Raw genomic sequence first — 23,245 nt, forward strand, 5'->3', positions numbered from 1 at the left:
CTCTCACATGATAAATTTATTTTTTAACTCAAATTCTCAATTCAAACGAGTGAAACGAATGAGGCTAAAAAGTTTCAATGTTGAAGATTTTATTGTGGATTTACGTTGGACTAATCCTATAGCATACTTATTGTATTTTTTTTAAAAGTAAGATCTTAACATTTGTAACGTCTTTATTGTCACGTAATAAAGAGTTTTCCAGTAACACCTCTTTATCGATAGATTCTATTTCTGACCGTTAAATTTAATCAAAATCATATTACATTAAAAAAGTAAAATTGACATTTTTTTATATAAATATGGCAGTTAAAAATAAAAAATTGTAGACCCGTTTATTTCGTTAATTTGAATTGAGATGTGACTTTATGTGATAGCTTTTTACTGTAGTAAAAAAGTTAGATGTGACTATTTTTAAGAGCTTTTTACTGTAGCAAAACTTGAATTCTAAACTTAAATCGGTGAAATGAACGGGGTCTACAAATTATTATTATTATTATTATTATTATTATTATTATTTTTTAGCTTAGAGAAGCTCCCAAGATAATAAACCGACACATGTTCGTAATTCTTGATGTTGGTATAAGAATAGCGTGGGGGCAGCAATGCACGTACTTGAATTTTAAACTTAAATCGGTGAAATGAACGGGGTCTACAAATTATTATTATTATTATTATTATTATTATTATTTTTTAGCTTAGAGAAGCTCCCAAGATAATAAACCGACACATGTTCGTAATTCTTGATGTTGGTATAAGAATAGCGTGGGGGCAGCAATGCACGTGATGATTTCACACATCAAATATAAGCAGCCCATCATTTTGCTGGGCAAAAGCGCAAACAGGTGTGATGGAGAAACCCAGTGGCCCGTTAGTAGCTTCCGATAGTCATGTGCTGGTTTTTGTAAAATAAATCAGCTCAATATTTTTCTTGTATGTGCCTTTTTATAGACTTAACCTATCCTATTTAGTCGGAGGATTGCTGGGGAATGGAGATGAGAAACCTTTTTGTCGTTTATGGACACCCCCTTTTTTCTGTTTTGCATCTCAATCACAATGTACAATCATTATGTCACAATTCAATAAGTGATGCTATAGATTAGTTTGGTAGTTATCTAGATTTTAAAAAAATTATTGTTAATTGTGCTGAAAAAAATAGTTGTTATAAAAAGTAATTGAATGTTTAGTAAACTGTAATTATACAAGTATTAATTTTAAGGGTATTATGAAAGTTTTATTAATTGTACTTGAAGGTGATTACTGCACAATTTAAAAACTAAAGTTGCTTTTGAGCTGCTTCTGATTTTGATTGTAAATTCTTTAAAAATTCTTTAAGAATAAATTTTTATAGTTTTTATCAAATACAAATTTCAGCTATATATAACTAGATAATTGATTTTAAATTCTAAAAATCACTACTAAACATACCATGCATCTCAACTCTGATAGAGGCATGATTAATGGGCTACAACTTTACAAAATGAGATCTGTACCGGCCCAATATGAAATGAGATTATCGGCACTTGGCAGCCCAAAACCTTCTTCAGCAAGGGCTGGCATAGTTGCCATTAAAAGGGCATTAAAGCATAGAGTGGTTGAGTACTTGAGTTCTATTGGGTTTCTAATATTTAATTTTGAACTTGTGGAAACACAGAGGAATGCCCTTTTAATGGTGGAAGTTTGGAACACAAGACCTGTGTCGTTTTATAAACACTAATTTTTTTATTCTCATTTTCTCTTTTATTATATTGACTTAAAAAGAACAAAATTATAATATAAGAATACAAAAGCAAAGCAAAGAAGTGAGTTAAGAAGTGACAATTTAAGACTCATTTAGTTCACTGATTCGAGTTTTTAATTAGAGTTGAGATCTGACTTTATGTGAGAATTTTTTACTATAACAAAAAAGTTAAATGTGACTGTTTCTGAAAATTTTTTACTGTAACAAAATTTAAATTATAAACTTAAATCAGTTAAATGAATGAGGTCTTAGATTGTATTTGTGTCGTAATTGGTATTTTGGTCTCAACTTTAAATTGTATCTCCGTCCAAGTCAATCGGAATGAGAGAGTTGTGATATTTGAACTTGGTTACGTATCTAGGCCAAACATCGAATACTATAAGATAGAGATGAAAAGACAATTTAAAAAGGTTGAGAATGATAAGAATAGACTAAAGCTTGGGACGGTGCTTATCCAAATGAAAGAATAAAGAAAGTGAAAAAGAAAAAAGAGGGATGGGCCGACTCACCTAATCAAAACCCAACCCAATCTACAACCAAAAACAGCCCAGACATGGCCGAGAGAACCTGCCAGGTCAGCACTACGTCAGATCAATATCTAGCGAGAAAATAGTCTACCAATCATGCATTGACACATCACCCACATTGCAATTGATTTGGACGAGTTTACCCCTAGGAGTCCTTCTATTTAACGCATTTTCCCACTAATTCTTCTTTTTATCCGCGAAGACCTTTTAACTGTCAGCACTTGATACTTTCGAACTGTTTGTAAATTGAACGCATTTCTCTTCTCTCCCATTTCCTGCGCTCTTTCAGTCACTGAGGTCAAAACGATGGCGTCCCTGGCCGCCGTGTTCCGGCGAAAACTCTCCGGCAAAGTGTTCCACGTTCATGTGATGAGAGTTCGATGGTTCTCGGATTCCGCTTCGGGTTCGAATCGAATAGAGAAGATTTTGGTCGCGAACAGGGGGGAAATCGCGTGCAGGATCATGAGGACCGCCAAGCGCCTTGGGATTCGGACCGTCGCCGTCTACAGCGACGCCGATAGGCACGCTCTCCACGTCAAGTCCGCCGACGAGGCCGTGCATATCGGGCCTCCTCCTGCTCGCCTGAGCTACCTCAGCGCCTCGTCGATTCTTGACGCCGCAGCTCGTACGGGCGCTCAGGTGAGCTCCGGGGCCCTTGCTGTTTGTTTCCGGGAAAATATTTGGGAAAGCGAAGGAAATTGAATTTCTTTTTTTTTTTGGTTCTGATTTCATTTTGCTATTGTAATTAGGCTATCCATCCAGGTTATGGTTTCCTATCGGAAAGTGCTGAATTTGCTCAGCTTTGTGAAGATAAAGGTCTGATATTCATAGGACCTCCTTCGTCTGCAATTCGGGACATGGGCGATAAAAGGTACTTCCGTACTGTCTTTCTTCAAGTATGAAATTTCGGTTTAGTGTTCAAGAAGTAGAAAGATTCTAAATAAGGCCTTTCTGAGAGTAGAAATTATATTCTTTCTTAGAGACTAGAATAGTTTAAATAAAATTTTTTTTTTTATCAGTGCGTCGAAGAGAATAATGGGTGCAGCAGGTGTGCCGCTTGTGCCCGGATATCATGGTAGTGAACAGGATATTGAGGTGATGAAATTAGAAGCAGATAAAATAGGATATCCTGTCTTAATAAAGCCCACTCATGGGGGCGGAGGAAAGGTGTGTCATTTTTTTCTTCTTCCTCAGTAATACTGTCAACAATCTTAGAACAATTATGAATCGTGCACTTCCCTATAATCTAATTCCTTCTTTTATCAATGATGATTTTTATAATTTATGATCCATAAAGAGTTTGTTAAATACAGTGTGTAGCGTGTTTAAGGTAGAACGGTATGATGTACCTTGTGAGAAGAGGAAATATATAGCATAACTGAACTTTCAGAAAAATACTTATATTCATGCATTTTTATCCTTTTCCCTTAGAAATATTCTAATGGTTTAGATATTTCTAGGGTATGAGGATCGTGCAGAGTCCGGATGAATTTGTTGAGTCTTTCTTGGGAGCTCAACGTGAGGCTGCTGCTTCATTTGGTGTAAACACAATATTGTTGGAGAAATATATTACACAGCCAAGGCACATTGAAGTCCAGGTTTTTTCTTTTCTTCTTTTTCGATCATCCTTTCCATAATGAGGAAAAGGCACCACGCTTTCTCCTTTATTTTTTCTGTGCAGCATGTTTGGAAAAGTTTGCTTTATGCTCGTTGTACAACTCATTACATTTTATTGCAAGAGCAATAGGCCTTTATTTCTTTTCGTGGAACATTTGATTATTTGCATATTTACATGTTTAATCGTAGATTTATTGTGTTTCAATATCATAGATATTTGGGGACAAACATGAGAACGTTCTACATTTGTACGAGAGGGATTGCAGTGTGCAGAGAAGACACCAGAAGATAATTGAAGAAGCTCCAGCTGTAATGATTGTTTCCTGTATTGTCAGCTCAAATTTCTGATGAAATTTCTACTATTTTAATGGAAAGTCCCTTGCTGCAGCCAAATATTTCTGATGACTTCCGGTACCACTTGGGTCAAGCTGCTGTATCTGCTGCCAGAGTAAGGTCTTTAGATTTGAATGGCTGACGCTTTTGATTTTTGAGCTATTTACATTCTACAAATCCACGATTAGACTAAGAAAGGTTTTCAGAGACCACCATCAAAAAAAAAAAAAAAGAAAAAAAACTAAGAAGGGTTTGACACTTCTCTCTTTTGGATGTTTTTATCCTTATTTTTTTCAGGTAAAATAAATTAAATCAGAGATGCTTTGTTGATATCAGTTGGAAGTGAATGGCTGGTGGCCAAGTAGCATGTTTATTTTTCATTTTGAACCACTCTTGGCCTAAAATAAAACCAAATTGTTCCTGAAGCTCATGTGATCCCTCTTTCCTCATTAAAAAATATTTCTGTTGCCTTTTCTTTTAGTTTCAGTTTATGTTAATTTTCTGCATTATCTTATTTTCAACAGTACTATGGCTACTTTTGTTCGATAAACTAGTAAAAAAAAAAAGGTTCTTAAGCAATTTTCATGACCGTACATCTCTGTCTGATATGCAAAAGGCAGTTGGTTACCACAATGCTGGCACTGTGGAGTTTATAGTCGATACTACCTCTGGCCAATTTTATTTCATGGAGATGAACACGCGTCTTCAGGTGCTTTAATCAATCTCTTTGCATCAAATCTTTTAATCGGAGCCTCCAAATTAACAAAATGCTAAATTCCTTGTTGGGTGCATTGTTTGCAGGTTGAGCATCCCGTGACTGAGATGATTGTAGGTCAAGATCTGGTAGAGTGGCAAATTCGGGTGGCAAATGGGGAACCTCTTCCAATTAGTCAGTCTCAGGTGCCATTGTCAGGTATTTTATCCTATTCTCTTTCTCTCTCTCTCAATTGGAAATATTCCAACATCCTTAAGACATGGACTGAGATTTTATTCCCCTTAGATACAAGCTTTATAATCTTTAATGTGTACCATGACAAGTTTTTCTTAAGTGGCCATGCTGTTCAAGCTCCTGTGAAATGCCAAAGTTTCAATGGTTTTAATACCTCCTATTGATGATAACAGGTCATGCCTTTGAAGCCCGAATATATGCAGAAAATGTACCAAAAGGATTTCTTCCTGCAACTGGAGTTCTCCATCACTACCGTCATGTTCCTGTATCATCAACTGGTCAGTCACATTTCTATTGCCAAAACAATTATGTATGTTGTAGAACCAACATTTCATACATCACTTTGTGTAGTTGTACTTCAAGATATATACTTCTACAGCCATTTTTCATTACCTGGCGATACTCATGCTAGCCCTACTACTAAGCATGTGATATTATAACTACCTTGGTCCAATTGGGTGTATTTCTTTTGGTTGATAACGTCAAATCTGTCTTCTGACAGTTCGAGTTGAGACCGGAGTTGAACAAGGGGACACTGTTAGCATGCACTATGATCCAATGATCGCAAAGCTTGTAGTGTGGGGTGAAAATCGTGCTGCTGCATTGGTTAAACTGAAAGATTGTTTGTCAAAGTTTCAGGTATTCCAGCTATAGTTGCAAACACAGCATTTTTAAGCACTTATTTCCTGTAAGAGATTTCTTATACTTTGTTAGGTTAATTCTTTCTCAAATTTTTTGAGCTGCGTCTCAAAATAGTATTGTCAGCCCAAGCACATAATTTTCTTGAAAATATTTAAGCTACTCAGAAAATTTATTCACAACAGTATATAACTGATGATTCTGGCAGCCAGGTTCGTTAAACTTTTTGAGCCATTTGCCAAAGCATTTTACTAGCTCTTTACTTGCGGATACAGTAGAGGTCATGTAATTTGGTGAATATGAAAATGCATTAGTCAGCCTTCCTTTCTTCCCCTTGAAAATCCACACAACAGTACTAGTTTTCTTCTACAGGTTGCAGGATTACCAACCAACGTTAGTTTTCTTCAAAAACTTGCCAGTCATTGGGCATTTCAAGATGGGAAAGTGGAAACCCATTTTATTGAACATTTTAAAGACGACCTCTTCATTGACCCTGATAATTTAGTATTAGAAAAAGAAGCATACGATGCTGCAAGATTTAGCGCAGCGTTGGCAGCTGCATGTGTCATTGAAAAAGAGCATTCTGCACGGAAAGAAAATATTCCTGGTAGGTTCAGGTCCCAAGCTTTCAGTTGTATACCCATTTTTGAAAGCCAACTAGTACTCACATCCGTTGTTGTCATGTTCAGGAGGCAATGGCTTATTCTCCATTTGGTATTCTTCTCCACCTTTCAGAGTCCATCATTGTGCGAGTAGTACAATGGAACTTGAGTGGGATAATGAATATGATATCAGTGGCTCAAAGCCATTGACACTTTCAATTACTTATAAACAAGATGGGAGCTATTGTATCGAGGTATTCTTTCTGTTTTGATTTCTGTAAAATGGTTATTATTTTCCTTTCAATTATCATGTTCAGGTCTTCCTTTTTTTATTCCCACGAGTGATTCTGTTTCTGTGTGCTATTTGATACAGAGCAAAGAAAACAGTTATCCTGCTTTGGAAGTCAGAGCAACAAAACTGGGCAACAATGATTTCAGAGTTGAAGTTGATGGTGTCATCATGAATGTCAGATTAGCAGTCTACTCCAAGGTAGGCTGGTTTTTCTGCATGCTTGTTTAAGGTCCCGCATAGATAAATACAACTATTTGTGATTCCAATTCGGGCTTGCAGGACCAGATCAAGCATATTCATATATGGCATGGATCACAGCATCATCATTTCAAGCAGAGAATTGGGCTTGAATTATCCGATGAAGATGAATCCCAGCATAAGCCGAGTTTTGAAACATCATCTCATCCAAAAGGAACTGTTGTGGCACCTATGGCCGGTTTGGTGGTCAAGGTTCTGGTAAAGGATGGGACAAAAGTGGAGGGCGGGCAACCGATTTTAGTCTTGGAGGCAATGAAGATGGAGGTTTGCACTAGTGCTAGTTTAATCATGCATCTAAATCTCCTTTTCCTTGCACTAAGTGAGTGTATATATATTTGGTCTACTTTTATAGCATGTTGTAAAGGCACCATCTGCTGGGTATGTCCACGGGCTTCAAGTAACAACCGGTCAGCAGGTTTCTGATGGTGGTGCTCTCTTTAGAATCAAGGTTAGTCGTTTTCCATTTTGCCATGATATATTTCGCTTTATAATCTGTGAGGACGTCGATAATCAGCTAAAAATAGCTGCATAAGTCATATGGGGTCTTATAATACACGAGAAGGCTGTTCTATGCTTTGAAATGCGAGAATGTTGTTAGAATTTTAATCTGTCAATACAAAAAAAAAAAAAAATCACAGGTCCTAACCTTGTTTGTTTCTATAGAATATGTGGATTGCATACTGTATTAAAACACTTCTAGTTTGATTTAAAGTATATTACTTTGCTCCCCTAAAATTTTCTTTTATGGAGAATGTTATGAAAAGTTTCATTTACACCGTATTTCACATATTTTATTGCCGCTATCCATTATCTCAAATCCAAGAATTTGAATAAACAAAAATCACGATACGGTACTATAGGGTAAAATTAACGCAAGTCCCACATCCTACAAGAATGAACACCAAGAGATGAAAAGTATAAGAAAAATGCTCCTTTTTTTTTTTTTTTTTTTTTTTTTTTTTTTGATTGGAGAAAAATGTTAGTTTTATGTTGCTAAATACATGCATGTTTTTTAACAATATTGAGCAGGAATAGGACACATGATCGACTTTGATGACGCCGAAGAGGATCTGCCTCGCGGATGTCAATTGAAAATTGCTCAAGAACAACGCAAGTTCTGTGTTGAAACGTTCTGTAATTTCATTCATAAAATTCTCAAAGTGTATCAAACTTTTACCTAAAAGAAAAAGGAAAAAAGAAAACGTGATGTAGATTATCTATGCTACTGGAAATAAATGGAAAGAAGAAAGTTATTTTCATTTTTCTTTTCGAAAATAGATAGTTTATTTTCCTTGAGCCATTACTATTTCATCTCCTTTTGAGGATTTGTGGATTCATTTTCTATTTCATCTCCTTTTGATCAAGTGGCGAATCAAGTTCCCTGCATTTTTTCTTGTTTGGACCCAGCATATTATATATATATACATATATATATGTATAGTACAAGATATGATATCCGCCTCGGCTAATGTTAAGAGATTGCGTTTGCAAATTAAAACTCGCTCGTTTTTTTTATTACCAAAACTGGCTCATCATTTTTTCTTTATGAATGAATTTATGTTGAGTTTCTCCTTAAAAATAAATTTATGTTGCGCTTCTGCACTCTATCCAAAACACACGTGTATGCTTCTTTGGATATAATTTATTCTACACATGTTTAACACATGCTAATCTTGGAAGAAAGTAGAGTAGCATCCAATTTTTGGGATCGCTTTACTGGTTTGAATTTTCATTCAGTTTTCGAACTAAGAATTTGGTAACACCAATAGTTCAGAATTATGATTCAGAATCATTCTCAATTTACGTGTATTATTTGTGTGAGAAAATACTGTAGCGAATCACGAACCGTGATCTGAATCATGATACGAATTCTTACTCTAAACGCAATAAACAACCGAGAAAAAGTATTAATCGATGTTACATTACGCTTATTTTTTTTATACAATACGGAATCGGCCTAAACCCTACCTCACTCAAACTCAACCTCGAGTGTCATTAGACCAAGAGGTAGGCTAATATGTATTACTACGCTTATACAGCACAAGTTTCACGTTTTGTTACAAGAAAAAAAAAATGCTTAAAAAAGGTTATATATATAATCAATAGATGCAATCCATTAATGGGTTACTGTTGTTGAGATAATATTTTCATTCAATAAAAAAATGAAAAGATTAATATTCTGATTACGAATATCATGCTCACGTGGATTAGGTGGTCTATCCAGAATCAAACCCTTTTTTTTTTTTTTTTTTTTTTTTTTTTTTTTTTGAGTAGAGAATCGAGACGGTTATTATCAATATTGATATGCTACTGTTTTTGGCCTTTGACTGCCCTGATTTCTGGACCCTTTCTCTTTTCAATTAAAAAATAAAAAAATAACACGATTTCCTATGATAAAAATACGATTTTGTTTTAGAAACTATCCTAACAATTAAATAATACCGTTATTATAAATATTGAATTTTCATAAAAAAAAATACTTTCAATTAAAAAGATCAGATTTTGAAAATTGATTTCAATTAAAAAGATAAGATTTTGAAAATTGAGGGCAGTATTATATGAAAATTCAATATTTATAATACGAATTTGTTTAAGAGACTATCCCAACAAATCACTTAAAAAATACTTTATAATAACCGTACATAAGTATACATATTTTTTTAATAGAAGTATCCAAAATCGTATTTTTTTGGTATTTAATTTCCTATATTTTCATTTAAAAAATAATACGATTTCCCTTTGAAAAATAATAAAAAAAAAATATTACTTGTTTTTAGGAGGAATTAGAAAAGGAATCAAATACCAGAAAATTCGTTAAAGAAGGAGATAACAAAGCGTATATCAGGCTAGGATTCTAAATCCTAGTCCTTTTTGAAACAGTCAATTCGGATCTATATATAAGTATTCAGAGCTTCCTATTTTCTCTTCTCATTCACACTCACACAAGTTTACTCTTCATATACTTGCTTATTTTTCTCTGATTCTTTCCACGATTTTCTCTTGATTATTTCGAATTTATACTGCCCGTTAAATCTCGTAAAGACTTCTACTTTTTTGCAGAGTGATTAACAAGTCCACTTATAAGGTTTACATTTTTCTCTCTTGCTCTTTCCAATCTCTTTTTTCATAGTTTTTTTTTTTTTTTTTTTTTTTTTTTTTTTTTTTTGTTAAGCCCAAAAGTTATTTTTCTCATATTATAAACATAAACAGTTGATGACGATAAATATGATTGCATTTAGGCTTTTTGATCTCTAGTTCTCTTGTTAGCAGGATTTTTTTATTAATCTATTGTGTTGCAAATTTATAGATAAAAATAAATATGTTTCAGTCGTGCTAAGACAATTATTTGTGTTTATTTTGATTCTTTAATTAGGTGTGGGTGTACATTACTCTCTTTGATTTTGAAGTAATGGATTCAAGTAACGGAGATATTAGAGATTTTACTACTTATGTTCCATATGACAACAAGCTTTATCCTCCATTTGACAATAAGCTTATAAGCAATGAGAAGAAGAGTAATTTGATTTCAAGGACGATGGATGTGGGAAGTATTAGTGACAGATGGTTGTACGTACGAGGTGAAAAGATTGATTTGAAGACATGGGAAGGTGTTCGGTCTTCTAAGAAGCAGATGAGCCGTCTTTGGCCGTCGTCGCCACCGAAGAAGGAAGCGTGGGAAGTCGATGTGCCTAAATTGAATTTAAGGCATATCATTGCTAAAGGGACTTATGGAACTGTCTACCGTGGTGTCTATGAAGATCAAGAGGTTGCAGGTACGTCGTACTAGCTCATCCCTCCTAGTATTTACACTAGTACTTCTTTGAACAAAATTAGTCTTAAAATAGTTACTTCTAAGTTCCATGAGTGTCTTCCCGTAATTAAGTACATTTAGAGCCCTTTAGTTCGCTGATTCGAGTTTTTAATTTGAATTCAGATGTGATTTTGTGTGAGAATTTTTTACTATAGTAAAAAAGTTAGATATAACTGTTTTTGAGAGCTTTTTACTGTAGCAAAACTTGAATCCGTAAAATAAACGGGTACTTTACATTTTATTTTTGTTAGTTTGCATGTACAAAACTAACAAACATTTTTAGCAGCACTAGAATTTCTTTTTTCTTTGTTTTTTTGGGTCATTTTTATTCAATATTTTTGATCTCTTGCTGTTTTTCTTCTTATAACAGTAAAGGTATTGGATTGGGGCGCCTCTACAGCTGCTGAAACCGCTGAAGTTCGGTCGTCATTCCGCCAAGAAGTTTCTGTTTGGCATAATCTTGACCATCCAAACGTTACCAAGGTAAAACCTTCATTATTTTCTATAAGAATATAGATATATATTATGCATGTCATGATATGATATATGTTCAATATATAACTTTTTTTTTTCTTTTTTTCAACACCATTTATTTGTTTGTCTTTCAGTTTATTGGAGCTTCTATAGAACCGTCTCACATCAAAGTACCTACCAAGAACCCGGAGCTCAATGGCGGTCTAAAATTTACCTATTCCATGGCTTGCTGTGTCGTTGTTGAGTACCTTCCAGGTGGGACGCTAAAGAACTACTTAATCAGGCACAGAAGAAATAAACTTCCCATTAAGACTGTGGTTGAACTTGCTTTGGATTTGGCTAGAGGGTCAGTATTTCTTCTTGTCATCTCTTCTTTTCGCATTAATTTGTTGTTTTCTCTTGTTCTTCTACATCAGTTGATCTTCCTTTTTTTTCCCCTCCTCTCTCTTTTTGTGTTCTACTTTTGCAGCTTGAGTTACCTTCATTCAAAAAAGATTGCACACCGCGATATAAAAACAGAAAACATGTTGCTAGGTTCTCATAGAACTTTGAAAATTGCGGATTTTGGTGTTGCTCGAATTGAAGCTGCAAACCCTCGAGAGATGACTGGGGAGACTGGTACTGTAGGATACATGGCCCCAGAGGTACTGAGTTTCATCTTATTCTTTTTTTTTTGTTTTTTTTTTTTTCTAAATAAGCAGAATATATATATGAGTTGATTCAACATAATACTCTTGTGCAGGTTATTGATGGCAAGCCTTACAATAGAAAATGTGATGTCTACAGCTTTGCAATATGCTTATGGGAAGTTTATTGCTGTGAAATGCCTTATGGTAATTTTAAATTTATTGATTTGGCAACTGGAGTTGTTGAAAAGGTTTGTCTTCTATCAAACACTTGATACACACACACCTTTAACTTTATGATAATCTAAGTTTTTTTTAAAAAAAAACATAAAAGAAAAATTGAAGTCTTATTCTATTTCTTAATGTTTGTGTGACAGAATTTACGACCGCAAATTCCAAAATGTTGTCCCAGATCCTTAGCAAAAATCATGAAAAGATGTTGGGACGGAAACCCGGAGAAACGACCCGAAATGGATGAAGTAGTAAGGATGCTAGAGGCCATAGATACAAGCAAGGGTGGTGGCATGATAACTGAAGAGAACTCTTCTTTTGGCTGTTTCTCGCTTTTCAAACGCGGTCCATAGTTGTTCTGTTGATTCAAATTTTATTGAATCACAGTTGTTTAGGTGTAGTTTAGAGTTTTATTCACTTAGCAATTTCTTTGGAAGACGTATAGTTTCGTATGGATCTTTCCTAAATCAATAAACGGCATTCTTTTGTTTTTGATGTGCATGTTTGCACAACATAAATTTTTGGTCACTTCAATTCAATCAATCTGACCCTTCAACAAAAAAAATGATTTAAGTGAACATGAAATGAGGGATAATTGATGACTGAGCCAAATGGCATAGGATAAGATAGGGGATAATCAATCTGTCATTCTCTCCAATTTCTCTTATCTTGTTCTCTCTTTCTTAACTATTTTACTTCTTCAACATTCTTTTTATATTTGAATGGAAGCAAGTAATAGAAACACAGTCAAAATTCTCAGTCAAGATTAAAAATTATCTGTCGACAAAACTATTGCAAGTAGAGAAATCAAATGGGTCTCCACACTTTTGGTAGAGTATGCTTTTAGAAGAGCATATTATTGGAATCATGGGCTGCGCTATTCCTTGGATTTTTGTCGTGTTTGTGGTGTTGATACCATGAGGAACAAAGGGGATTATGTCTCTGTTTTTTTTTTTTTGATATATAGATTATGTCTCTGTTGTGTGTCATGAAATCAAGGGATATATTCTCTGTACGAGTGTTGCTGTTCTTGTTGAGTGGAGTATCAATTGTGAAGCACAAAGAGTTGAATGCTTATCAGGACAACCAAATTCGCCTATATAGTGGACTTCCAATTAGCCCCATTACAAAATCTATAACTAAGTAATAAAAAAAATACTCTACTAATAGGTACGGTTTTAAATTCTCATACTTTCGTCAAAACTTTTTAATTAAAACGAAAATATAATTAATATGAGAAATTGCCTACTTTTTTTACTTCTTTAAATTTTTGGGGTTTAAACTACACCTCATGAGGGAGTAAGGGTTGGACTTACTGTTTTTGTTTTTGCTTTTATTGTTTCTTTTTTTCTTTTTCTAATAAGATAATTGTACTGGTAATATTAGTTTTTAACTGTTAAATATATCAAATTATATTATAAAAATATGGAACACATAATTTATAATACATATTTAACAATTTAAAATAGAGAATCTTTAATTTTTAATTTTTGTTTTGTTTTGTTTCTGTTTTTGTTTTTATTTTTTGTTTTTTATTTTTTTATTTTGTTTTTTTGAATTAGTGTAATTTTGCTATTAATCGAAAGTCAATTTCAGAATTTAAAAAACGTTTTAAATCTGAGTTTTGTTATAATAAATTTTTTTTAAAAATAATTACATTTAATTTTTTATTATAATAAAAAATTCTTATGTGATTACTCGAGGCAACTGAACGGCCCCTGTAAAGTTGCAAAACCAGACATCTCTTAGAACACACTTCTCAGTCCTAGCTCCTCTCTCTCTTACTCTGCATCAAATTGATCAGACTTGCTCTCGATTCTAAGGCCGTTAAAGTCCGACAATTTCGGGGGATGCGATGGAACCTTGTGCCGCGACATTGATGACCGAATTCCTCCGGCAGTCTGGCGGCGCCGCCGTGATCGACGGTGGGCTCGCGACGGAGCTCGAACGCCACGGCGCGGACCTCAACGATCCCCTCTGGAGCGCCAAGTGCCTTCTCACTTCTCCACATCTCATTCGCGCGGTACTCTTTTCTCTATCTGTTTCTCTCTCACTATCTGTTGCTTATTTCTGTGAATTTTAGCTTTTAAGTGATGAAGGGAATATTGCGAATTGAAAATTTGTTATTTTAGGTTTATTAACCGCAAATCAGGTCCCAAAACTGGCCATTGATTCAGTTCTGTGAGATAAGAATTTGGTATTTTTGGTTATCATGAAAAAAAAAGTTTTAAAATTTTCTTTTTTACGTGTTCTTCTGGAATCTGGATTGGATGAATTTTATGTTTCTCTATCTGTGACCGGAAAGAGGAAAAAATATGATAATTTTAAAAGAAAAATTTTAAAACGGGGAAATTCATGTGAATGTTGCATGTATTTTCTGTGTATATTGGTATTAGAATTCCTTTGGTAAATTTTGTTATTTCATGGGCTAGTTTGGACAGTTTCTGGTGTTCTTGTTGGTATTGCAAGTGTAACGGAAAGCAGTGTGCTCTTTTGTCGTTTAAGCTACAAATTTGCCGTGAATTCAATGCTAAACAAAAAATACAGATATACATGGACCACTGTGTGTGGGTGGTTTCTGACCCTTTGAGCTTTGTTGTTTAGCTTTAACTTTCTAGGATTGTTTTTATATGATTTTGATTAATTAATTTGGACCACCATATGGGCATGGCTTCTGAAACCTGAGCTCTAGTATCCCGAATCAAATTTTTTATTCTACGTAGGTAAAAGTTCGTACGTGGAAAAGATAGGCCTTGTATATATGAAGTTAGAAACTATTCGACGTTCAAAGAAAACCAATCCATGTTTTTTTTTTTTGCAAGAGTAATTTATTAGTTATTGATAAGCAGGTACACCTTGATTATCTTGAAGCTGGCGCAGATATTATAATTACAGCATCTTATCAGGTATGTCCCTTCAGCTAAATTAGTTAATTGTTTCATTCTCTCTGACACTGAGTTAATAAGCTCTATGCGAGCAGGCCACAATTCAGGGTTTCGAGGCCCGGGGCTTTTCAAGAGAAGAAAGTGAAGCCCTGCTCAAGAAAAGTGTTGAGGTTGCTCTTGAGGCTCGGGATATCTATTATGAAAGATGTTTAAAGAGCTCTTCTAGTGGTATTGGAGATGATAAAATTCTCAAGCATCGGCCAATCTTAGTTGCGGCATCTGTAGGGAGCTATGGAGCTTACTTGGCTGATGGGTCTGAGTACAGGTTAGTGGAGTTGTTCATTGCATGGAGTATCTGTTATCCTTAAACTTGAATGAATATGGGGTCTTGTCTGAATTGAAAATAAGGATCGCACGTTTTTCCTCTTTTGTTGTGTACCTCTTTCCAGTGGCATTTATGGTGATGCTATTACGATAAAAGTTTTGAAAGATTTTCACCGGAGAAGGGTTCAGGTCTTAGCAGAATCAGGCCCTGACCTCATTGCATTTGAGACGGTGCCAAATAAACTTGAAGCTCAGGTATGTTTCTATATCATTCAATTAGATTATGGTATCTTTATCTTTTTGGCAATGAGGGAACTAAGTTGTTTTACAGAAAGCATACAATTTTTTTTTGATGGTTTTACACTGGCTCCTTGATTTCTCGCCAACGGTTGAAAAAAGAGTGAAATAAGGAATGATGAGAGTAGTATACATAGTGCCACTAGTAATGAAGGAGTCTTTTTTATTGCAATTGTCCTAGTTTGTATTTGGGTGGCGATGTCTCATTAATCCTGCTTGGTGTCTCATGTAGGCTTATGCTGAACTTTTGGAGGAAGAGAACATTAGTATTCCTGCGTGGTTTTCTTTCAATTCTAAAGATGGCATCAATGTTGTTAGTGGTGATTCTATACTTGAATGTGCTTCCATTGCTGAATCATGCAAGAAAGTTGTTGCCGTTGGGATCAACTGTACCCCTCCAAGATTTATTCACGGACTGATATCGTCTGTTAGCAAGGTATAGTCTCTAGGCCATAATTATTTTTAAAAAAAATGTAGATTTATTATTTATTTTTAAATCAGGATAATCAAGAATACATGTCCTAGCTTTTCTACATGCTTTATTTCATCATAACCTCCTGTTCAGAATTCAAATTAAAGATTAAAAAGGAAAAGAAAGTTCTGTTTCATGCTATCTGGTAATGCAAGTTATTGGTCTGTTCCCTCAAAACATTTAGTTGCGGGCATTTACTTTTTTATTATTAATTTTCCTTGCCTTAAGAAGGAACAAACCAATCCATCAAATCTTTGGGAACGGAAAGACCGAACAACCACCTGTTGCTTCTGCAGCGAAATTGCCCTAGTAACCGTAAAACTACCACCTCTTAGTCTAATATCTAGGTCTTTTGGAATGGTCTGTTCATTATCAAAAAGTTGAAACCACGCATCTTGTTTTCTATTTGCATCTTATATTCCATATATGGTTTTTTCCCCCCCTATCAATTGGTCCTGCATAACGTCTGCTTCTGGATTTATTATCCCATTTCAGGCGACTACAAAGCCAATACTTATATATCCAAATAGTGGAGAAAGTTATGATCCGCATAAAAAAGAGTGGGTGGTAAGTTCATATTCTTTGGTTGCATGTGAAGTACATGGAAGTTTCCTTTGCAATTGCATATTGTTTTCGCATCATGCTTATCCTTCGAAATTCGAAAACCAAAAACCAAGGATGTCCAGTAGGATTCCTGGTCTTCCCTGCGACATTCAAACTGCATGTGTTCTAAAGTTGCCTAATTGTTCCACTGCAGAAAAATACTGGAATTTCAGATGACGATTTTGTCTCATATGTAAACAAATGGGTCGAGGTCGGGGCTTCCCTTGTGGGAGGTTGTTGCAGAACAACGCCAGAAACTATCCGAGCCATATACAGAACTCTTTCCAACAATAGACTGCTCCAGCCCTGAAGTAAACTCATTGACTTGATGGAGTAGAGGAAATGAACAATGATGTTGTGTTGAAACAAAAAACGAAGTCGGTGAGAAGTCGAATGACGTCCTTGTTTGGTTACGAGGGAAAGAGGAGACCTCATACAAGCTGTTAATAAATCTGCCACAAGCGATGGGTGTTCCACAGCTTATACCAAATTTTGAAGCGATGATTTATGCCCAAGTTTTGTAACCAACTGAATGAAAAAATAGACGTCTCGAATTTTGAGTTTTGTTTTCTTTATTTATTCAAGACATCAGGTGATATCCAATTACAGTTTGCCATTGGTCTCTTGACTTATTTCTTGTAGTTTATTGTTCTTTTTAACTTTTATCCTAATCTTCCCACCCCCAAACCAAAGAATAAAATACAAAAAAAAAAAAAAAAAAAAAAGCTTTATTATATGACTCACTATTGGTGTTTTCTTATTTAATTTTAACATGTCATTACCATTTGAGGAGATGCTACTAATCTTAAATACCAATATACCATATATCTTGCATTTCTTAAACGAGCAAATTAATCTAGCTTTTCTTTTCATGTATATCAAGATTTAAGAAGCCCTCAGAATAACATCTCTTATATGTATGTATCCATAGTCCATGTCTCCACGATACACCATACTCATTTGATATCACAAAAAACAGATTGGACAAATTGCAGCATACGTACAAGCTAACAGGGAAATGTCTGAAAGATTCTAAAGGGAAAACAAATACAAAAGTTTAATGTGTGTTATTTCAAGCACTCAAGTTCAAGTATCAAAACCAGAGTAGACACCACTATCCCTCAACAACCTTTTTTCTTCTTCAACATAATTCTTACCCCTGCTTGCCTGACCAAGCTCTCTTTTCCTCTTCTCCTTCTGAGAGAAAGGGAGATTTTTCCTGTCCTTCCGAGTAAGCGCCGTTGTTAGCTGCTCTCCCTCGGCTATGGCGGCCCTGGTTTTCCGTCTCTCTGCATAGGACTCTTCACTCTCCTTGTTGGCCTCACGTTTTTCCTTTCCGGTTGACCAAGACCAGTCCTGCTTCTGCTCTGGCTCCTTCGGCGGCGGCACATTCAAGACCGATGGCCCACCTCTGTATCCATGTCGCCTCAATGCGTCAAAGTCCACAGCATTACTCTTCCGCTTCCTAGATTTCACTGTACAAATCAAACTCAGCCAACTGATACACGAGTGAATTATCCACCATATAAAACTTTCTGCTTTTTAATTGTTAATCACTTTTTGAACAATATGTTATCTATCATATTTTACACCCAAACCATTACAGGAGTTAATTTGTTAAGTTATAATCGGTGACAGATATTATAGTTTAACCAACTACCGTGACCCAAATTTGGTTTAAAAGATAAATCATAGTGAACCAATTTACTTCTGTTTTTCTACTTGCTTTGAAACCCCACCTGTGAATAAATAACATTCGCAATGAGGACAATCAGGAAAATTGGTGCATACCTTCTGAGGCTTTAGATTCAGATTCAGATTCAGAAGATGATGATTCATCGGAGGAGGAATCATCCTCCTTGTCACTCCAAGGCATAGCCCTCTTCATTTGTGCAACTTTGAAGCAAATGAGCACAGTTTATACTAAAAAATGCCCATGAATTTTGAACAGTTTTATAGGGCTTCAACTTAAAAGTAAGTAAGTGAGCAATATCCAAGTTGAACTGCTGGAAGCGACTTCAGCTATTAATCAGGTTAAAATGTCAAAAGGGAAAGGAAAACAATTCGATTTCGAACAAAACTAGCTATTAAGCAGGACGAAGTCAGGTTTTTAAGGAATTACGAAGGCTAATAAGTCGAGCGCATACCGGAATCGGTAACAATTAGGTCTTCGTTTCACGATAAAAAAAAGCTTCTAAGCAGCTGCGGCGGCGGCGGCAGCAGCGGCGGCGGCGGCTGCTAAGCCCAATGAAATCCACTAATTTGGGGCTGCGATGCAGAAAAGGGGCTAAAGCCTAGAGCTTGTCATTCTTGTTTAGGTGAGAGGATGTAGGAGAGTTTAAATCGGGTAATATTAATTTTAGAATTAAAATTATTATTTACAGTTTGAGTTTGAATTTGGGATCTAAATTATAGTGAGGTTTTAACTATTTAAAATTAAAGAAGAGGTAATTTTATTTTTTAGAGTTATTTTGATTTAAAATATTATATTAAATTTTAAATTTTAAATCAGAATTATCTAAATAAAATATTAATTTTCAAGAATTATTTTTTACTTTTTCTAAATAAATAAAGATTTGAATCAAAATTATGGTCCGGTTATAAAATTCTCATATCAAACGTAACTTTAATAGGCAGTTCCCGCTTCCAAAAACACAATGAACAAACCCCCAAGTGGTGAAAATAATAATAATAATAGCAACAGAGTTTATTGAACTTTCCTTCGGCTAATTTACATGATTAGGCCCTGGACTAAGTAACTATGAACTTAGGTTCTTAAAAACTATTAATTTGGACAATTATACTCTTAAATTCATATTTTTTATTTTCATAAATTTGTCAAATGAAAAATGTCTGTTTGAAAAACGGCCCTTACAGAGGCGAGCCTCACAAGGGTTGTTTCAAGACCTTGTAGAGTGAGGACACCAGTAAAAAAAAAAAAATTTACCGTTAACTCACAATTCTGACTCTCAAAACTACAACTACTGCAACTATTCACGACGCTTAGGTGTTTGGTATGAAAATTCGTGTCATAATTTAAATTATATTTCGTGACTCACTATAATATTTTCTCACAAAAAATACACGTAAATCGAGAATAATTTTGAATCATGATTTTAAATTCGTAAACCAAATGTGATTGGTCATAGTTTAAGACGAAATACTCAGTAGTTGGGTGCGACAACGGGGGAGTTGAGTGAGAAAATATTTAAAAGAAAAAAACATCATATCTTAGATTTTTTTTTTTTTTGGAGAAATTTTCTTTTTAATATTTGTAAATTATTCGTTTAAATTTTGTGTTATAATTAATTAATTAAAAAGTAGTTTGTGCATTTTATCATTTAAGTCCCAAAAAAGAGTAATTAAGGGGTTGTTCTTTTAGGGGCTGTTCGGCAGCACCTTTTTTTGAGTTAAAAACTCAAAAAAATAACTCGAGTTATAATTTTATTTAAGTTTATGTTCTTTTAAGTTTGAACTCGAGTTTGGGACTAAAACTTGAGTTCAAGTTTCCCCTTCAACTCGAGTTCAGAAACTCGAACTCAAATTAATGAACAATATTTTTTCTATTCTTAAAAATGCTATAACTTTTTCGTTTTAATTCTGATTAAGATGATTTTTTTTCTATGCGTTGATAACAAAAAAGACCAATAAAACCACACCCATATACCCTATTAAAATTTTTCATCAGCATTGAGTTTTTATTAAAATACTATCTATATACAAATTCAAGTTTTGACTCACTCAAACACAAACTCAAAAAGATTCTTATCTCAAATCATAACTCAAATGTACACAACCAAACACAAACTCAAGTTACAACTTCAACTCAAATTATAACTCAAAATCTACATTCAAGTCACCTAACTCAAAAACGACAAAAGAACAAGCCCTATAGTTTTGAGTTAGGGTGATTTGAGTGATGATCTTGAGTTGAGTTTGAGTTATAACTTGAGTTGAAGTTGTAATTTGAGTTTGTGTTTGGATGTGCACATTTGAGTTATGATTTGAATTGAGAATTTTTTGAGTTTGTGTTTGGTTGAGTCAAAACTTAAATTTGTATTTAGATAGTATTTTAATAAAAATTCAATGGTGATGAAAAATTTTAATAGGGTATATGGGTGGAGTTTTATTCGTCTTTTCGTTGTGAATTCATAAAAAAAAAATTATCTCAATCAGAATTAAAACAAAAAAGTTATGATATTTTTAAGAATAAAAAAATATTGTTCATTAATTTGAATTTAAGTTTATAAACTCGAGTGGAAGAGAAAACTTAACTCGAGTTTAGCCCCAAACTCGAGTTCAAACTCAAATTTTACAAAAGAACATAAACTTAAATAAAATTATAACACGAGTTCAAATTTTTTCTAAGTTCAGTTTCAAAAGAATAGCCCCTGAGATATCAAAATAATATTTTTTAACTGTCAAGTTACTATTTTAATATTAAGAGAAACACAAAATATTGAAGTGAATTTTTAATTCAAAAAACAAAAGCTATCAAAATATTTTTTTTCTTTTTTCTTTTTATTTTGTTGGTTTTGTTTTTTACAATTTACATGTCGTTTTCATTCGAGACTCAAGAAATGGGAGGGCAAAGTTAACTCCTCAAGGACCGATTCTGTTTCGTTATAAACAATTTGGCGCCAAACTCCCGTCCTTCAACGGAGTCAAAACCTTTATAAGACTAACTCCACAGTTCTTGGAACTTCAATCACTACTTTGTTTGCGTTATCCATGGATCACCCTCTCTACAACACCCACGTAAAGCTCCTTGCTTCCGACCTCCTCTCTCTCACTCCAGTCCCCTCCTCAAACCCCAACCCCGTCTCCTTCTCCCGCAACGGCACCCTCCTCTCCCGCGCCGAGACCGTCGGCACGGTCATCTCCCGCGACCTCAGACCCGAAAAATATCTCAAATTTGTCGTCGACGACGGCACTGCCTGCGTCGGCTGCATCCTCTGGCTCAACCACCTCTCCTCCCCTTACTTCTCCCGCCGCTGCGCACCAGATGTTCGGATTATTGCCCAAGCCGCCAATCGCTTCGCCTCGGAGGTGAAGCTCGGCGCTGTGGCCAGAGTTCGTGGCAGGATCACCATGTACCGCAGCGAGGTTCAGATCACGGTGTCGGACGTGGTTGTGGATAGGGACCCCAATGCTGAGATCCTGCATTGGCTGGATTGTATGAGGCTGGCTCGTCGGTGCTATGATGTTGTTGCGCCAAGAAAGTAAATAGTAGATCTTTGATATTTAGGGGGTATCAGAATTTGTAGTTAGCTTTGGCTTTGTCTTCTTCTGGGCCAATATGAGTAAATGTGAAATTAGTTCCCTTGTACCTTTCAACCCCTTAACGGTATTCACGGTCCCCTTTTAGTTAATGTGATTCCTTACTTCTTATTCGTGGACTTTTTTTGTTTTTTGTTTTTTTTGTTTTTTGGCTTGATATTTTAAGGTATAGAACAGAGGCATTCGAAAGATTAGGTTAGAGTATTGAAGAACACACATTGAAATCGCTTGTGAAATAAACAAGTTCCCTCAATTTTGTCTGTCCTCATGGTGTACCCTACATTAGAGCTTTCGGCCTAATTGCGCAAAGAAAATTTGATTTGGGGCACTAGTGGCTTTGCTTACGAATTTTCGCAAAACTTTTAAGTTTTTGTTTGATACTTTGATATCAATCTTCAAGTACCATACGAGTGATTTTTCAGGGTGTGTGTAATCTGCTCAAGGAGGTGTAGACATTCAAAGTCTTACTATTGCGACGTCCCCGGCACTTGGTATGTTAGGATTTTAACTCTATACGTCAAGGTGAAATCAGAGGTATATTATGATAGACTATGCCTACAATCATGGTATTAGCGGACATAACAACCTGATCTCATTACTTTCTGCAGCAAACTTGTATTTAGTATAATCTAGGTGGGTCTTTGTGAACCTTTTATATAGGGTTATTTAGGCAATTAATTTGTAAAGGCTGTAACTGGTGCTTATGGGGTTTCCTGTATACGTATGAACAGAAGGTTGAGATGGTGAAATGAATTGGAACCTAAATCTTTTTTGTTTAAGTTATGCCACTAAAAAGTCAACAAAGAAAGTCTTCCGTCTCTATGTTTTTCCCGGGCCTGACCCTGCTAGTTACGCCGCGTGCTTTCAAAAGCCTTGCAACTTTGGGGAGTTGGTTCGTTATTAAAGGTTGTTAAAGCTTTGCGGTGGTACGGCTATCTGATGTACTTTTGGTTGAAATAACTGACGCTTAACGAAGAAACTAGGGTACATCTTATACCATATGGTCCAATTTCAATGTCTAATGAAAATAAACAATTATGAACCGTTAAAAATTTTTCTAGCTAAAAAGCTAACAACTTTCTTTCAACAACTGAGATTGATTCTTTTTTTTTTATTTTTTTTTTCCATCTTATGTGTGGAAATTGTATTGCGTGGTGTATTCTAAAATTCTATGGTGTACCGTAATTTTCGCCGAAACTTGTTAATATTTCATGAGTAATATGATATTGACAAGTCTTACAAATTCCTCTGCTCTGTGGAAGGTTTAGAATGAGCATAGAGTTTTAC

At 35.0% G+C, this 23,245-nt stretch overlaps 5 protein-coding genes across 5 annotated transcripts; 4 read left to right on the forward strand and 1 right to left on the reverse strand.

Annotated features, from left to right (window-relative positions):
- The first annotated feature begins 2,484 nt into the window (after positions 1-2,484).
- LOC21385626 (methylcrotonoyl-CoA carboxylase subunit alpha, mitochondrial) lies at positions 2,485-8,218 on the forward strand. Its single transcript, XM_024169500.1, has 16 exons — positions 2,485-2,904; positions 3,015-3,136; positions 3,285-3,432; positions 3,726-3,863; positions 4,096-4,191; positions 4,271-4,330; positions 4,832-4,924; positions 5,017-5,128; positions 5,338-5,442; positions 5,667-5,803; positions 6,176-6,410; positions 6,493-6,659; positions 6,779-6,895; positions 6,977-7,219; positions 7,308-7,403; positions 7,985-8,218. The coding sequence occupies exons 1-16, from the start codon at positions 2,572-2,574 to the stop codon at positions 7,988-7,990; spliced, it is 2,208 nt and encodes a 735-aa protein (XP_024025268.1). The 5' UTR covers positions 2,485-2,571; the 3' UTR covers positions 7,991-8,218.
- Positions 8,219-10,364: 2,146 nt separating this feature from the next.
- On the forward strand, positions 10,365-12,450 carry LOC112092706 (serine/threonine-protein kinase STY13-like). Its single transcript, XM_024169499.1, has 6 exons — positions 10,365-10,728; positions 11,137-11,249; positions 11,375-11,586; positions 11,710-11,884; positions 11,983-12,117; positions 12,244-12,450. The coding sequence occupies exons 1-6, from the start codon at positions 10,365-10,367 to the stop codon at positions 12,448-12,450; spliced, it is 1,206 nt and encodes a 401-aa protein (XP_024025267.1).
- Positions 12,451-13,817: 1,367 nt separating this feature from the next.
- LOC21385627 (homocysteine S-methyltransferase 2) lies at positions 13,818-17,360 on the forward strand. Its single transcript, XM_010104078.2, has 7 exons — positions 13,818-14,120; positions 14,947-15,003; positions 15,078-15,307; positions 15,432-15,561; positions 15,836-16,039; positions 16,571-16,642; positions 16,833-17,360. Exons 1-7 carry the CDS (start codon positions 13,953-13,955, stop codon positions 16,986-16,988), a joined length of 1,017 nt encoding a protein of 338 aa, XP_010102380.1. The 5' UTR covers positions 13,818-13,952; the 3' UTR covers positions 16,989-17,360.
- A 214-nt stretch (positions 17,361-17,574) lies between these two features.
- LOC21385628 (UPF0690 protein C1orf52 homolog) lies at positions 17,575-19,009 on the reverse strand. Its single transcript, XM_010104079.2, has 3 exons — positions 18,826-19,009; positions 18,470-18,700; positions 17,575-18,153 (listed from the first exon to the last, which is right to left on the reverse strand). The coding sequence occupies exons 2-3, from the start codon at positions 18,564-18,566 to the stop codon at positions 17,765-17,767; spliced, it is 486 nt and encodes a 161-aa protein (XP_010102381.1). The 5' UTR covers positions 18,567-18,700; positions 18,826-19,009; the 3' UTR covers positions 17,575-17,764.
- Positions 19,010-21,301: 2,292 nt separating this feature from the next.
- LOC21385629 (CST complex subunit STN1) lies at positions 21,302-22,142 on the forward strand. The gene has a single exon (XM_010104080.2). The coding sequence runs from the start codon at positions 21,410-21,412 to the stop codon at positions 21,902-21,904; it is 495 nt and encodes a 164-aa protein (XP_010102382.1). The 5' UTR covers positions 21,302-21,409; the 3' UTR covers positions 21,905-22,142.
- The last annotated feature ends 1,103 nt before the right edge of the window (positions 22,143-23,245 follow it).

This window comes from Morus notabilis, unplaced genomic scaffold (assembly GCF_000414095.1).
Source record: "Morus notabilis unplaced genomic scaffold, ASM41409v2 Scaffold1205, whole genome shotgun sequence".
Lineage (NCBI taxonomy): Eukaryota > Viridiplantae > Streptophyta > Magnoliopsida > Rosales > Moraceae > Morus > Morus notabilis.

What these genes read in the sequence shown, in the direction of transcription:
- LOC21385626 (XM_024169500.1), top strand. Translation starts at nt 2,572, where the DNA reads ATGGCGTCCCTGGCCGCCGTGTTCCGGCGAAAACTCTCCGGCAAAGTG. An exon ending in CTCATGGGGGCGGAGGAAAG is followed by an intron (nt 3,433 to 3,725) that starts GTGTGTCATTTT and finishes AGATATTTCTAG; the next exon opens with GGTATGAGGATCGTGCAGAG. An exon ending in ATTGTTTGTCAAAGTTTCAG is followed by an intron (nt 5,804 to 6,175) that starts GTATTCCAGCTA and finishes TTTCTTCTACAG; the next exon opens with GTTGCAGGATTACCAACCAA.
- LOC21385627 (XM_010104078.2), top strand. Translation starts at nt 13,953, where the DNA reads ATGGAACCTTGTGCCGCGACATTGATGACCGAATTCCTCCGGCAGTCT. An exon ending in CTCCACATCTCATTCGCGCG is followed by an intron (nt 14,121 to 14,946) that starts GTACTCTTTTCT and finishes ATTGATAAGCAG; the next exon opens with GTACACCTTGATTATCTTGA. An exon ending in TGATATCGTCTGTTAGCAAG is followed by an intron (nt 16,040 to 16,570) that starts GTATAGTCTCTA and finishes ATCCCATTTCAG; the next exon opens with GCGACTACAAAGCCAATACT.
- LOC21385628 (XM_010104079.2), bottom strand. Translation starts at nt 18,566, where the DNA reads ATGAAGAGGGCTATGCCTTGGAGTGACAAGGAGGATGATTCCTCCTCC. An exon ending in TGAATCTAAAGCCTCAGAAG is followed by an intron (nt 18,154 to 18,469) that starts GTATGCACCAAT and finishes TGATTTGTACAG; the next exon opens with TGAAATCTAGGAAGCGGAAG.
- LOC112092706 (XM_024169499.1), top strand. Translation starts at nt 10,365, where the DNA reads ATGGATTCAAGTAACGGAGATATTAGAGATTTTACTACTTATGTTCCA. An exon ending in TAGGATACATGGCCCCAGAG is followed by an intron (nt 11,885 to 11,982) that starts GTACTGAGTTTC and finishes ACTCTTGTGCAG; the next exon opens with GTTATTGATGGCAAGCCTTA. An exon ending in CAACTGGAGTTGTTGAAAAG is followed by an intron (nt 12,118 to 12,243) that starts GTTTGTCTTCTA and finishes TTTGTGTGACAG; the next exon opens with AATTTACGACCGCAAATTCC.
- LOC21385629 (XM_010104080.2), top strand. Translation starts at nt 21,410, where the DNA reads ATGGATCACCCTCTCTACAACACCCACGTAAAGCTCCTTGCTTCCGAC.